At 38.7% G+C, this 15,453-nt stretch overlaps 1 protein-coding gene across 6 annotated transcripts in view; it reads left to right on the top strand.

Annotated features, from left to right (window-relative positions):
- Window positions 1-15,453, top strand: part of LOC140604785 (uncharacterized) — a 196,918-nt gene that overhangs the window by 57,288 nt on the left and 124,177 nt on the right. Inside the window, exon 4 of one of the 6 annotated variants that reach the window (XM_072776330.1) lies at window positions 3,917-4,047. The exons of the other annotated variants lie outside the window; for them this stretch is intronic. Within the exon in view, the coding sequence (XP_072632431.1) occupies window positions 3,917-3,987 (71 nt within the window). The 3' untranslated portion in view covers window positions 3,988-4,047. Of the gene's footprint in view, window positions 1-3,916; window positions 4,048-15,453 lie in introns of those variants that run through there. 6 annotated transcript variants of the gene reach the window in all.

The following is a 15,453-nucleotide window of genomic DNA, read 5'->3' as shown; positions in this document are numbered from 1 at the left end:
TCTTTTCATCTATTTATAGCCATTTGCCCATCATGTCTTTGTGCATTTTTCTAATCAGATGTTTGCCTTTTCTAATTTATATTTGAAATTATTTTGCTTCTAATATCCTGCACCCCATTCATGTGTTCCACAGATATGATTGCTAGGTGCCATGTAGATTCTTAAGATTCAGTAATAAACAAGAGAGACACAAACCCGACTTGCATTAGCCAATTTTTTAAGCAGTTATGATAAAGTGGAATATGTGCTCTAACTATGGAAGTTCAGATATCTAGGGACATCATAAATGTGGCAACTGCATACTCTGGGTGGTCAATAAGTAGAGGCTTCTAGGAGGATGTGACATTTCACCAAGTCCTAATAGGTAAGCAGTAAAGCAGGAATGGTAGGAGTGGAAAAGGTTCCACTAGAAACTAGCTTGAGAAGAAGAGAGAGGACGTTTGACTAGAATTAAAAAAAAAAAAAAAAAATGAAGAGGAGTGCCTGGCTGGCTCAGTCAGAAGAACATGTGACTCTTGATCTCCAGGATCATGAGTTCAAGCCCCATGTTGGGTATTGAGATTACTAAAGATGGTAAATAAACTTAAAAAAAAAAAAAAAAAAAAGGAAGAATACAAAAGTGAGAGACTAGCTTAGAAAGGTAAAGGTGCCAGATTATTCAGATTTTAAAACCTTTATAAGTTATAGGAAATAATTTCAGCTTTATCTAAGGCAATAATAAAGTATATTCATTAGAATGTTTTCAGCTACAGGTAGCAACAAAAAACTTGACTAAAAGGGACTTAAACAAGGACACCTGGGTGGCTCAGTGGTTGAGCATCTACCTTCGGCTCAGGTAGTGATTCCGGGGTCCTCAGATCGAGTCCCACATCAGGCTCCCTGCAGGAGCCTGCTTCTTCCTTTGCCTATGTCTCTGCCTCTCTCTATGTTTCTCATGAATAAATACATAAATAAATATTTTTAAAATAAAAATAAATAAAAGGGAAGTACTTAAACAGGGAAAACTTTTTAATATTTCACATAATGAGAAGTGTGGTTCTTGGGTTGGTTCATCTTTTCACTCTGCCATTCTCAATGTATTTGACACCCCTTCTTATGGTCCCATGATATCTCCTCTTCTAGCCCCCATAAAACTGCAGCAATTCCAAGCATCACATCCTTACACAGTTATATTCAATGGCCTGGAAAAGGTAGGTAGAGTCTGTGCAAATAGAGAAGAAAGTCTTTTCCAGAATCTTCTATTGGAATTCCCCAGTTCTCATTAGCCAGAACCCAGTCACAGGGAATCACATAGCTGGACTAAATGTTGGGAAACTGTGTAGTATCTGGCATTTTCACCCTTTGTGATAGTAACTTCTATTTGCAAGGAGGGAAGGGAAGAGTAACAGCTATTTGGTAGAAGACCATCGGTGGTGGTCTTAGCATTTGAAGGTTTTTGAGTGAACAAGTGATGTGACCAGGTTTACAGTTAGCTTTCTATTCCTTTAGGTCTTTTTGCTTCTTCCACTCCAGCGTCCATTTCCTCCATCCTCTACTCTCAACCACCGCTTTTCCATCTAGTTCCCCCATTTTTTTTCCAGGCATAATCATCTCACTCTTTACAACATCTCTAAACATTAATGACACTGTTTAATTTAATTCTGATAAAATTACTTAAGAGAATTTTATCTATTGCATTTGGCATGAATATTTCTTTTTTCTTAAGATTTTATTTATTTATTCATGACAGAGAGAGAGAGAGAGAGAGAGAGAGAGACAGGCAGAGGGAGAAGCAGGCTCCCCACAAGAAGCCTGATGTGGGACTAGATCCCGGACTCCAGGATCACGCCCTGAGCCAAAGGCAGATGCTCAACCGCTGAGCCACCCAGGCGTCCGTGGCATGAATATTTCTGAAAGTGCCTTAGTTGATCTAAAAAAAATGTTCTAAAACAACCAGTATTTGGGGTTTCAAGTATGCTCAGGTATGCTTGGTATTGCCACTGGTATGTTAGCCAAAACTTACTTAATTTCCATTATTAGCATAAGAAAATGATACATTCACTTAGATTGTGTGCCAGGTACATAGTGGATAAATATTTGTAGAATGAATGGTTTTTAAATAAATAATAGTCTCTAATTCACTTCCTTACTTCACCACCTTTAAAAAACAACAAACAAACAAACAAACAAAAACAAGAGTGGGGACGCCCAGGTGGCTCAGCGGTTGAGCGGCTACCTTTGGCTCAGGGCATGATCCTGGAATTCCGGAATTGAGTCCCACATTGGGCTCCCTGCATGAAGCCTGCTTCTCCCTCTGCCTGTGTCTCTGTGCCTCTTTCTGTGTCTCTCATGAATAAGTAAATAAAATCTTTTTTTAAAAAAAGATGAGCAAGTATATGAATTTTGCTGGAATATGTATTGGCTTTTTTGAGAGAGAGACAGAGAGCAAGAGTTGGGGGTGAGTGGGCACCAGGGGAGGGGCAGGGAGAGAATCATAAGCAGGTTCCACACCCAGTGCAAAACCTTCCTTGGGACTCTATCTCATCTTCCTGAAATCATGACCGGAGCAGAAATCAAGAGTCAGACACCCAACCAACCAAGCCACCCAGTTGCTTCTGCTTATTGACTTTTAAAGACTAACTAGGGAAATAGTCTCATCTGACACTTCCATTATATCTGCTTATACCTATTTAAAGCATGTGAAAATCATTATAGGCAGACTTGGCTAGATGATTCTTTTCTTAAGCCATGATGCAAATCCACTGAATGGTCTTTCAAGTTTGATGCCACTACCAGTTAAGCATTCTAGAAAATGTTTTTTTTTTTTTTTTTTTTTTTTTTAAAGCATTATTTGTTTAGAAAATGTCTGGAACTTATTTTCTGAGCACTGGTCTTGATTTTTGGCTGACTGGAGATAATCAGACGTGCTGTCACAGGTTCTGGACTACAACCAATAACCTGATCTGATTCGACAAATTTTGTCTGCATCTTGAATGTCAATTTGAACAGTACCACAGCCAGTGAAGAAATATGGAGGAGTGTCTATGTGGAGGTTACAGAAATAGCTTTATGCTTCAGCTTCTATAACATAATCACTAACAAATGCTTTAAACACTTGTTGATACTTTCAATAATAGAGTTTAGAAATGAATTATAAATGAGTTCTTTATAGGAGCTATTACTGAAGACATGAGCTTTTTTAGTTATAGGTGATAAAATATGAACAAATGATTTGAGATCACGGACTTACACCTTAGTGTTGATTTGTGTTTCTTCGGGTGAGACTGATGTCATGGAAATTCCAGCAAATTTCAAGACAAGGTATCTATGTTGAGCCCAAGCTCTGCCCCTTGTTAGGTATCAACTTTGGGAAAGGCACTTCATTTTGCTTACATGTGGTTTCCTTATTTGTAAAATTGGACTAGTGGTGATGGTTTACCTCTGACCAAGAGCTGCTGTCAAGATCCTATGAGAGACTGCACATATTCATTTTAACAGAAGTATGAGCATAAGTTAGGACATAAGTTGCCAGTCTGTAAGCTCCTTGATTGATTTGCTTGCACATGACCACATAAAATAAATTTGCCATAAGCAATGTTTCTACAACATGTGATGCAATGTCAAAATAGAACCTGCTTCTCGGGTGAGTACTCAGCCAAGGGCATGGTGTACTTCTTCCATCTTTATGATGAAATACAGACTTCCTATTAAAAGGTATCTCTGTTATTTGAAAAGGTTGAGTATGACTCTTAAAAAAAAAAAAAAGAGAGAGAGAGACAGCGTTCCAGATGGTTAAATTTAGGTCTAAAGCCCATCCTCAGAATGTCCTCTTGGCTCCAGGCCCACAGTACTATATATATTTTTTTTCAGTACTATAATTTTTATTGGATTTTGAACTACACATGCAGTTTCTTCACTTTAAACTCTTGCTTTTCAGGGCGACTGGGTGGCTCAGGAGATAAGCATCTGCTTTTGGCTCAGGTCATGGTCCCAAGGTCCTGGGATTGAGCCCCACATCAGGATCCCTGCTCAGTGGAGAGTATGCTTCTCATGTGCTCTTTCTCTCAAGTAAATAAATAAATGTAAAAATAAATAAACTCTTGCTTTTCACTATGCAGTTGTTTGTGAGGTAATGACAATGATCACATCAACCTGACGGGTCTGTCACCTTTCCTGATTGATTTATTTCTATTATATATTGTTTTTTTACAAATATTTTTTAAAAATGTATATGAGAGAGAGAGCTTGAGCAGGTGGTGGGTGGGCAGAGGGAGAAGAAAAAGTGGACTCCTTGCTGAGCAGGGAGCCCCACAAGGGGCTCTATCCCAGGACCCTGACATCATGATCCTGAGCCAAAGGTAGATGCTTGACTGACTGAGCCACTCAGGTGCCTCTGCTATATTTTTGTTAATACAAATGTTATGCACTGAAGTATTTTCACTAACAAACTGAAAAAAATCATATTTTATAGTCATATAAATCTTTTCTCCTTTCCTTTATGGGTTTTTTTTTTTCTCATTCACCACTAAGAAGAGTTTTTTTGAGGATTCTGTCCTGTTCTCACATCTGACTATAAATTCAGCACTCTTCTTTCTTTCCTCTGTTTATAACTTTTTTTTTCTTTTTCTTTTGAAATAATTTTAAACTTATGGAAAAATTACAAGAATAGTACAGAGAATTCCCATATACTGTCCATCCAGAAATGTAATCAAGTTTCACCAACTATCTCAATACACAATGTCCTTTAAAGCAAAAGGATCCAATCTAGGGTATACATATATAGCTACATGTCTTTGGTTTCCTTCAATCTGGAATAGTTCCTCAGTTATTGTGCAGAACTGGTTTTGTCTGATGTCTCTTCTTTCATGTTTAAGGTTGCATATTTTTGGCGGGTATATCACAGAAGTAGGAGATGTGCTTTTCTTACTGCATTCCTATCAGGTAACACATGATGTCAGTTTGTCCCAAACAATGTTAGTAGTATCTAATGATAAAGTGACTCTTTTTCCTCTTACAATTAATCACTATTTTGTGGGGAACTTAAGAGGCTGTGTAAATATCCTGTTCTCATCCAACTTTCACCTGCCTGTTTTAGCATCAACTGATGCTTCCTGCCTGAATAATTAATTAATAACAATTAATTGTAATGATCAACAAATGGTTATTTTCTAATTCTATCATGCCTTTTAAACTTATCAGTTGGCCTTCCACTCTAAGGAAAAATTTTTATCTTCTCCCCATGTATTTATTCATAGTCTATTTATATCAGTGTGAACTCATGGATTCCTATTCTACCCAAAGAGATATAATCTGTTCCTATCATTGTTTATTTTGATGCCCATATTGTCTCATGTTTAGCCCAGATTTGAACCCCCATTCAAGCTAAATCCTGTGTCCTTTTGATATGTCCCATTAGTCTCTGAGCACTTCCTTACTTTTTAATACAAGAATATTTATCTTGTTATTTTCCATGCTCCAGACCTAGAACCAGGCATTTCTACAAGGATTCCAAAAGTGGAATTCCATTCCACTTTTTAGAGAGAATGGAATTTAGATACCAAGATCTGGATATTACGTATGTTTATTGCCATAGGTCCTCTTAGCAGACAGAGCTAGAGAATATATAAATGTGTATACGCACATGCACATACACACTTTTTTCCCCTCATATATACAGTTGACTCTTGAACAACATGTGGGTTAGGGACACCAACTCCTCTGTACAATGGGAAATATCCATGTATAAACTTTTGACTCTCCTCAAAGGTAACTGCTAATAGCCTACTGTTGGCCAGAATTCTCAGTGATAACATAAATGATTGACTAACACATATTTTGTATGTCATACTGTAGTCTTACTATAAAGTAAGCAAGAGAAAAGAAAATATTATTAAGAAAATCATAAGGAAAATACATGTATAATAACACTATACTCACAATGGTATTAAATCCCAATAAATTCATTGTAAGTTGAAAATAACATAAGTCAAAAATGAACTGAATTCATTTAACTGATCAAACATCAAAGCTTTAGCCTAGTCTCCCTTATATGTGCTCAGAACACTTACATTAGCCTACAGTTGGGGCAAAATTATCTAACACAAAGCCTATTTCCTAGCAAAGTGTGCAATATCCTACATAATTTATTGAATACTGTACTGAGGATGAAAAACAGAATGATTGTATGGGTACAGAATGTTTGTAAGTGTATCAGTTGTTTACCCTCATGACGGCATGGCTGACTGGGAGCTACAGCTCACTGCCACAGCCTAGCATCGTGGGAGAAGATCATACCACATACCCCTAGCCTGGGAAAAGATCAAAATTCAAAATAGACCTTCGACTGAATATGTATAACTTTCATACCATCATAGAGTCAAAAAATCATTAAGTTGAACCATTGTAAGTTGGGGACCATCTGTATGTACATAAAGATATATACTTGTTTCTACATCCCTGTATTCCAAACCATCAGTTCACATCAATCCCTGTAATTCTAATCCAATACTCAAAGATCATTTGAGTTTTTTTTTTTTTCTTTTCCATATTTGAAATTCCCTTCTGTGAGAATTCTGGCTCTCCTTATCCTCAATATATTTACTTATTGCTTAAATCCCCTGTACTTTTTCTAAGGCCTGCCAGGCTGTCACCCTGCTCGGCTGCCTTCCTTGTGTGAACTCCAACCACTTTCAATGCTCAGACCTGCATAGTGTTTTTTTTACATTAAATTATAAAGAAAGAAAAGGAGGAAGAAAGGAAAGAAGGTTGCTCATGATTATTAAACATTTTAAATTAATTAAATATATTTAACATCACTTATATTTAGGGTGATTTTCAATAATTCAATAGAAGAATGGGATCCCTGGGTGGCGCAGCGGTTTGGCGCCTGCCTTTGGCCCAGGGCTCGATCCTGGAGACCCAGGATCGAATCCCACGTCGGGCTCCCGGTGCATGGAGCCTGCTTCTCCCTCCGCCTATGTCTCTGCCTCTCTCTCTCTCTCTGTGTGACTATCATAAATAAATTAAAAAATTAAAAAAAAAAAAAGAAGAATGGCCAAAGGACACAAAGGGACAATTCACTAAATCTAGAAGCACCTGGGTGGCTCAGTTGGTTAAGCATCCAACTCTTGATTTCAGCTCAGGTCATGGTCTCAGGGTGGTGAGATCAAGCCCCTCATCAGCCTCTGAGCTTGGCATAGAATCCACTCGATATTCTCTCCCTTTTCCTCCCCACATGCTCCTCCCCACCCCAGCTCACACACATGTGTTCATATGCTCTCTCTCTCTCTCAAATAAATAAAATCTTTTAAAAAAAAGAAATGTAATATGTAGATGCTACACACAACCTAAATATTTACAAGTAGGGGATTGAATAAATAAATTACATTTAACACACAATACACTGAGCAATCATTAAAAAGGATTAATATAGATCATTATTGATTTGAAAAGACTTCCATGACATATGAAAAAATTATTATAAAATATTACTTATATCATATCCTAGTTTGTGTTTGTGCATAGAAAAAAGCATGAGAAAAAAAGAAAAAAGCATGAGAAGTATAAAGGAAAATATTAATGATATTCCTGAGTCTTATAATAATGAGTATTATGAGAGATTCTTAGAAGATCCTCTGAAATCACCATTTAATGATATTTTCCCCTCCCTTTGCAAGCCACATAGATTTAATACATTTTGACTATTTAGGTAGATCTGTGTGTCCTTAGCTGAAAGTTTGTATTCTTTTACCAACCTCTCCTTATTTCCTCCCAGACCCTCAGGCCCTGGCAACCACTCTCTGTTTCTATGAATTTGACTTGTTTGTTTTAGATTCTACATGTAAGTAATACCATGTACTATTTGTTTTTCTCTGTCTGGCTTATTTCACTAAGCTTAATGTCCTAAAAATCTATCCATGTTGTCCTAAATGGCAGGATTTTCTTCTTTATTTCTTATGGCTGAATAATATTCCATTGTATATGTATGCCATATCTTTATTCATTCATCCATTGTCACTTAGGTTCTTTCTATTTCTCGCTATTGTGAATAATGCTGCAATTAACATGGAATTGCAGATATCTTTTTGATATGCTGTTTTCATTTCCTTTGGATATATACCTAGTAGTGGAATTGCTGGCTCATTTAGTAGTTCCATTTTTTATTTTTTTAGTGTGTTTACTCCTTTGATTGCATGGTCCACACCAGTGTGGAGATCCTAGACATAGGAAGAAATCCCACCCATAGCCACTCCCCCCCTTCACTCTTAAATAAATAAATAAATAAATAAATAAATAAATAAATAAATAAAATCTTTAAAAATGGTCTAAACGTTTGAACAGATACTTATGCGAAGGAGATATATGAAAGGTGATTAAGCACCTGAAAAAATTCTCAATATAATTAGTCATGGCAAAATGAAAATTAAAATCACAATGAGATAAGTTTACATACCTATCAGAATGGCTAAAATTTAAAAAACTGATAATACTAAGTACTGATGAGGCTATGGAACAACTATAACTGTCATGCATTGCTGGTTGGAAAACAATTCAACAGCTTCTTAAAAATGTACCATACAACTCAGCAGTCCCACTCCTAGGTATTTACCCAGGTGGAATAAAAACTTACATTCACTCAAAAGCCTAACAGCATTATGTATAACCTCCAAAGACTGGAAACAACCCAAATGTTCTCCAACTGGTAGATGGTTAAACACGGTGTGATATATTCATGTAATTCAATACTATTCAGCAATAAAAGGGAACAGACTACTGATCTGCTTAACAACTTGAATGAATCTCAAATACATTTTGCTAAGTGAGAGGAGCCAAACTCAAAAGGCTATATAATGCATGATTCCATTTATACGATATCCTGGAAGAAAGACAGAAAACCGATCAGTGATTATCAGGAGCTGGGTATAGAGGGAGGGTTGACCATACAGGGGTGCCAGGGAATTTCAGGGAAGGAGGAGAGTGATAGAAATGTGGTGGTATTTACTCAGTGTGTCTCTCCTTTATTTTTTAGAGTTTTTTTTTTTTTAAAGTAAGCTCTATGCCTATTGTGGGGCTCAAACTCATGACCCTGAGATCAAGAGTTGCATGACCTACTGATTGAACCAGCCAAGTGCCCGCCTTTTGCAGAATTGTTAATTTTAATTTTTACAATCTATTATATTTTATTTGAAATATAATTGACATGGGGTGCTTGGGTGGCTCAGTTGGTTGAGTGTCTGACTCTTGGTTTCAAGTCAGGTCATGATCTCAGTCAGCGTCATGAGATTGAGCCCCAGCTTGGGCTCTATGCTCAATGCGGAATCTGCTCAAGATTCTCTCTCATTTCCTCTGTCCCTCCCCTACTTGCTCATGTTCTCTCTTTGAAATAAATGTGTGAATCTTTAAAAAAATATATATATATATATTAAATTGACATATAACATTGTGTAAGTTTAAGGCGTACAGCATGTTGATCAATTATGTCTTTCAAAACTTATAGAACTATACTCCAAAAAGGTGACTTTTATTGCATTTAATCATACCTCCATCATCATCATCATCATCATCATCATCATGTTTTAGTTCCTGAGGATCTGGGTATAAGTAGTTTATTAACAAAGAAGTATGGGGCAGCTCAGGTGGCTCAGTGGTTTAGCGCCGCCTTCAGCCCGGGGTGTAGTCCTGGAGACCCAGGATTGAGACCGGGGATGGAGTCCCGTGTCAGGCTCCCTGCATGGAGCCTGCTTCTCCCTCTGCCTATGTCTCTGCCTCTCTCTCTCTCTCTCTCTCTCTCTGTGTGTGTGTGTGTGTCTCATGAATAAATAAATAAAATCTTAAAAAAAAACAAAGAAGTATGGATAGGGAATGGGGGGATTCTGGGAGGAGATGAAAGAGTATGCTAATGAGTAGTCTGTTGTTCATTCCCACTGGGGTTTCTTTAAGACAACAGAATGCACCTCAGAATTGTCCTACCAAGGGATGAGAACACTGGGGGTTGTCCTTCCCTGGTACTTCCAGCTTGCCTGGTACATAGGCTGAGCCGTATTCTGTAACCAGAGAAAGCATTCGAGAAGAGACTCAGGTGCAGCTGGTGATCTTAGGGGTGGATTGGGAGGATATTTGGTGAGCACCAATAGCATCTGCTACACTATTTCAATTAGTTAACACATTTTAAAGAGAATGCTCTCTTTCCTTGAAGCAAGACTTGAGAACTGTATAACCCTTGCTGTCTTAAGATAATCCAATTAAGCCCATTAACACCACATAATCAGCCTATTGTTCAGTTTCCTCCAGCAAGGCTAGGTTTGTGCCTTTGGGGTTCCTACCCCTTTCTTTTTCCACCCATTCTCCATGGTTCCGTGGAGCCAAACTACAAGTATCTCTTTGAAACAAAAAGGTAGAAAGTGTCTGACAAGATTATACCTGGTTGTGGATTAGAGCATCCTGTACCCTTAAAAGAACATTACCACTTGGGGGCAAACTCAGAAGCAACCATTTCTCCAAATTCCCATTATGCTGGTTTGATGATACTTCTTTTTTTTAAAGATGTCATTTATTTATTTGAGAGAGAGAGAGAGAGAGATAAACATGAGCACAAGCAGGAAGAGGGGCAGGGGAAGAGGAAGAAGCAGATTCCCCACTGAGCAGGGAGCCTGACATGGGAATCAATTCTAGGACCCTGGGAGCATAACCTGAGCCAAAGGCAGATGCTTAACCAACTGAGGTACCCAGGCACGATAATACTTCTGTAAGGGAAAGAGTAGATAGATGTCAGCTGGATTCACTAGGTTGTGGGTGACAGACAGTCAAGGGGACTTGATTCAGATGGGATTTATTGTCTCTTGGAATACAAGAAAGTTTTGGTATATCATGGTGAGTAAGCATTGACAAACAGGCCTCAGGAACAACTGGAAGCAGCACCTTAAATGTCTCTGCTTGCCTGTGTCAACTCAATCTTCTCGCAGACCTGCATTCTCCAAACATCAGAATGTGGCTGCTGGCAGCTCCCAGTTTTATATCCTAGAGCTCCAGTATATAAAACTTTATATCCAATCATTAGGAAAGTCTGAGCTGACTCTTTTGGTTCCAAGTCAAAATTAATGAGGAGGAACTCATTGACTTAGCTTGAATCAGGTGCCTTGGGTGGGTCAACTGGGAGCTGTAAGAAAAAGCCACTCCCATGGGATCATCCCTCTGGAATAGGGGGTATTGTTCAGAATATGGAGTGGTGGTGCTTGGCAGGCAAAAATAATAAGAGAAAGAAAAATAATGTTAGAGTTAAGAAACAGTACACTTCTATATTGTCTGAAGAAATGAGGTCTGCATGAAAAGGATAGGCTAATCAATGGTACAATAACAAACCAACTCTCAAATTCTAGGGTTTATTTCTCCTTCACATAAAGTTCAGTGTGGGTAGGATGGTTCCCTCCCCTATTGTAACAACCCTGTCTAGAACATAAGGTTGCCACAGCAGTGGCATCAAGCAAAGAGGAAAATGACCACTTCCTAACTGCCCTTGGCCCATTGACACATATCACTTCTCATAGTCCTCTGGCCAGAACTAGTCTCATAACCCCAACCCACTGCAAAAGTGGCTGGAAAATGTGGGGTCTCATAGCCCCAATCCACTGCAAAAGTGGCTGGAAAATGTCACATGGGTATTTGGTGAGCACTAGCTGTTCAAAAGTCATTGCTTCTACTCAATAATCAAATAGTTCACAAAAAAACAGGAATGGTCAGGGGACACTTCACAGAGAAGGGAGAATTTGTTTTGTGTCTCAGAGACATCTGGCTTGGATAATTGGAGGGAAGAAGGAAGGCAGTCGAATTTCTTGGTGCTCTTAAAGGACAATAACAAGCCCAATTTAGTAGAGTGGAAATTTGCAGAAAGGTGAGGTCAGAAAACTGGATTGGAAGACAATTGCAGCCAAAACACATGGATATTAATATGTAGACATTGGGGTACTACCGAAAGCTCATAAGCCAGAGACTAGCATGAACAAGGTGAAATTTTTAGGAAGCTTAATCTGGCAGCAATGTGTAACTTGGCTTGTATCATTCTATATACAGTCTAATTGCAAGCATTCTGTTGACCTCAAAAACATTCTTTGGAGGACTTCCATTTCTGGTAAAATGGCAGGCGAGATAACCTGAAAAAACATCCCATTACAAAACACCTCAGATATAAGGAGAGACAAGTCCAGATGGCACTGGAGGCTCATTTCCTCTCCCATTTCTGTAGCTTAGCAAGCAGCTGCCTCAGCAAATCTATGTGAGCTCAGCAGAAGGACAGCCTTGCCAGTGGCTGAGCTCCAGAGCTTCCTCCTTTAGAAAGAGCTAATTTCCTTGAAGCTCCTATTGTCATATTCTAATTTCCCTACAAATTAATTATGCCTTATTTCAGCACACCTACCCACAGGATAGTGAGAGGATGGAGGGGACCCACACACTCTGCTGATTCTTTGCCTGTAAGTTCCCCAGCAAACCTCATATTACATAGTCACCACGTGTAATTTGCTAGTGGTGTATATCTATACCCTTTACATGGCCAAATGAACATTTTAAAAAATGTATATCTAAGCTGATAACAAAGTAAGGGATATCCTCAGAAGCCAAAGTTGAATACCGCAAACTGGGAGGAGATATTTACAACCAACAAAGAATCAGTAACCAAAATATGTGACCAACTCTTAAAAATCAATAAGAAGAAGACATGCAATTCAATGGGGGAAATGTACAAAAGACAAGGACAGGCAAGAAAGTTTTTCTCTTTCACAGAAGAAAAAATGAGACATGAACATTTCATTAGTAATCAAGGAAATATAAAATTTAAGCCACAACATCATTTAATTTTTTATCTTGATAGAAATTTCAAAATCTGGCAATTTCCATACAAATTGCATCTCAAAGTAACCAAATAATGGGTGAGGGAGATCTTCCCTGCAGAGAAGTATCCTAGCTAATATATGAAAAAGGAAGCATCTCACAATTCACCCTCTAATAAATTAATGACCAGTGGTTATCAGTGATTGCTGCCTTTCCACACAAATTAGACAAAACCAAACATTATGTGCATTCTTATAGAAGAATACACCACCACTTATAAAATGTTCTTGTCAGAAACTTGATCCTGAATCTAATGAAATCTCTGGACTTACCAGACACATTAGTGTAAATAGAGAACAGAGGAACATGTGAAACAGCACCAGGAGAATGCATTCACATGAACCCAGACTGTGGGAAGCTGCTTTGTTCATCATATAAACTGCAAGGAGGGGAGAAGTATGGCTTTTATTTGGACCTTGATTTGAGCAGACAATAAGACAAGCAAAATAAAAACAAAAAACAATGTATGTTGCAATTAAAGAAATTACTGTTAAAGTTTGGGTGCGATAAGCTATTGTACTTATGTTTCTATAAGGCCCTATGAAGGAACCTTCTTGGCAGAGAGGGGCTGAAAATACTCTAGATCTTTTTTAAAAAATATTTTACTTATTTGTTGATGAGACACACACACGGGGGGGTGGGGGGCAGAGACATAGGCAGAGGGAGAAGGGGCAGAGAAGATGTGGGACTCCAGGATCACACCCTGAGCTGAAGGCAGATGCTCAACCACTGAGCCACCCAGGTGTCCCTATTCTAGATATTTTTTTTCCTAAATATTTTATTTATTTAGTTGAGGGAGAGAGAGAGGGAGAAGGAGAGAGAGAGGGACAAACAAACTCCCTGTGAGTGGGGAGCCCAATGTGGGCCTCAATGCGGGGCTTGACCCCAGGACACCAAGATCATGACCTGAGCCGAAGGCAGATGCTTAACCAACTGAGCCACCCAGGTGCCCCTGTAAATGTTCTAGATCTTGATCTAGGTAGTGGTTACACAGCTGTGGACATGTGTAAAAATTCACCATACATTGAGCTATACTTTTAAGATTTGTGTACCTGACTATGTAAGTTTTATCACAATTTTGAAAAGGTAGAGTCCATTTTTTTAAGGATATGTTCTGAAGTTTTATTTTATTTATTTTTAAAGATTTTATTTATTTGAGAGCGAGTGAGAGAGCAAGAGCGAGAGAGAGCATGAACAGAGGGTGAGAGAGAGGCAGATGAAGAGGGAGAGGCAGACTTCCTGCTGAACAGGGAGGCCAGTGTGGGGTTCGATCCCAGGACTCTGGGATCACGACCTGAGCTAAAGTCAGATGCTTAATAGACTGAGCCACTCAAAACCCTGTTCTGAAGTTTTAAAATATGAAGTGATATTGTGTCTGGGATTAGCTTTAAAATAGTCTAAGACAGGAATCCCTGGGTGGCTTAGCGGTTTAGCCCCTGCCTTTGGTCCAGAGTGCGATCCTGGAGTCCCAGGATCGAGTCCCACATCGGGCTCCCGGCATGGAGCCTGCTTCTCCCTCCTCCTGTGTCTCTGCCTCTCTCTCTCTCTCTATGTCTATCATAAAAAAAAAAAAAAAAAGTCTAAGATGGCCAATGGAAGATTGGTCAAGACTTGGTAAGCGTTGAAGCTGAAGGGTGGATCATAAGACAATTCTAGCACATGTTTGAAATTTTCCATAATATATAGTTTCTTTTTTTTTAAAGATGTATTTATTTATGATAGACACACACACAGAGAGAGAGAGAGAGAGGCAGAGACACAGGAGGAGGGAGAAGCAGGCTCCATGCTGGGAGCCCAACATGGGACTCGATCCCGGGACTCCAGAATCGTGCCCTGGGCCAAAGGCAGGTACTAAATCACTGAGCCACCCAGGGATCCCCTAAAGTTTCTTTTTAATGTCTGGCAAATAATATTGCCAAGGACATGGAACAACAGAAACCCTCATACACCACTGGTGAGAATATAAATTGTAAATTGAACAGCTATTTTATATTATTCAGTAAAACTGAAGATGAATATATCTTAAAACTCAGCAATTTGTCTCTGAGGTTATAACCTAGAGAAACACTAGCAGTGTGCTCATACACATGTGTACACATAAGGCATTCATAAACATTGCTTATGATAAACCAAAAAAAAAAAAAAAGGGAAGAAAACAACTTAAATATCAATTGACAGGAAAACAAACGAATGAATTGTGATATATTCACATAGTGGAATTCTATATGATGAATGAATGAATCTCACAGAATTAATGAGCAAATACTTCCTATGTTGCATAACTTTAGTAAAACCATTAATTAAATGTTCAAGGTAGGGATGCCTGGGTGGCTCAGTGGTTGAGTGCCTGCCTTCTGCCCAGGGCATGATCCCGGGGTCCTGGGATCGAGTCCCATGTCGGGCTCCCTGCATGGAGCCTGCTTCTCTCTCTGCCTGTGTCTCTCTCTCTCTCTCTCTCTCTCTCTCTCTGTGTGTGTGTGTCTCTCATGAATAAATAAATAAAATCTTTTAAAAAAGTGTTCAAGGTATGTACAATGTAAAGATGTATTTTCGGGGCATCTATATATGTGTTAAAACTGTAAAGAAAAGCAG

The sequence above is a fragment of the Canis lupus genome, chromosome 15 (assembly GCF_048164855.1).
Source record: "Canis lupus baileyi chromosome 15, mCanLup2.hap1, whole genome shotgun sequence".
In the NCBI taxonomy this organism is placed as follows: Eukaryota; Metazoa; Chordata; class Mammalia; order Carnivora; family Canidae; genus Canis; species Canis lupus.
This window is presented reverse-complemented; position numbering and strand designations above follow the sequence as displayed.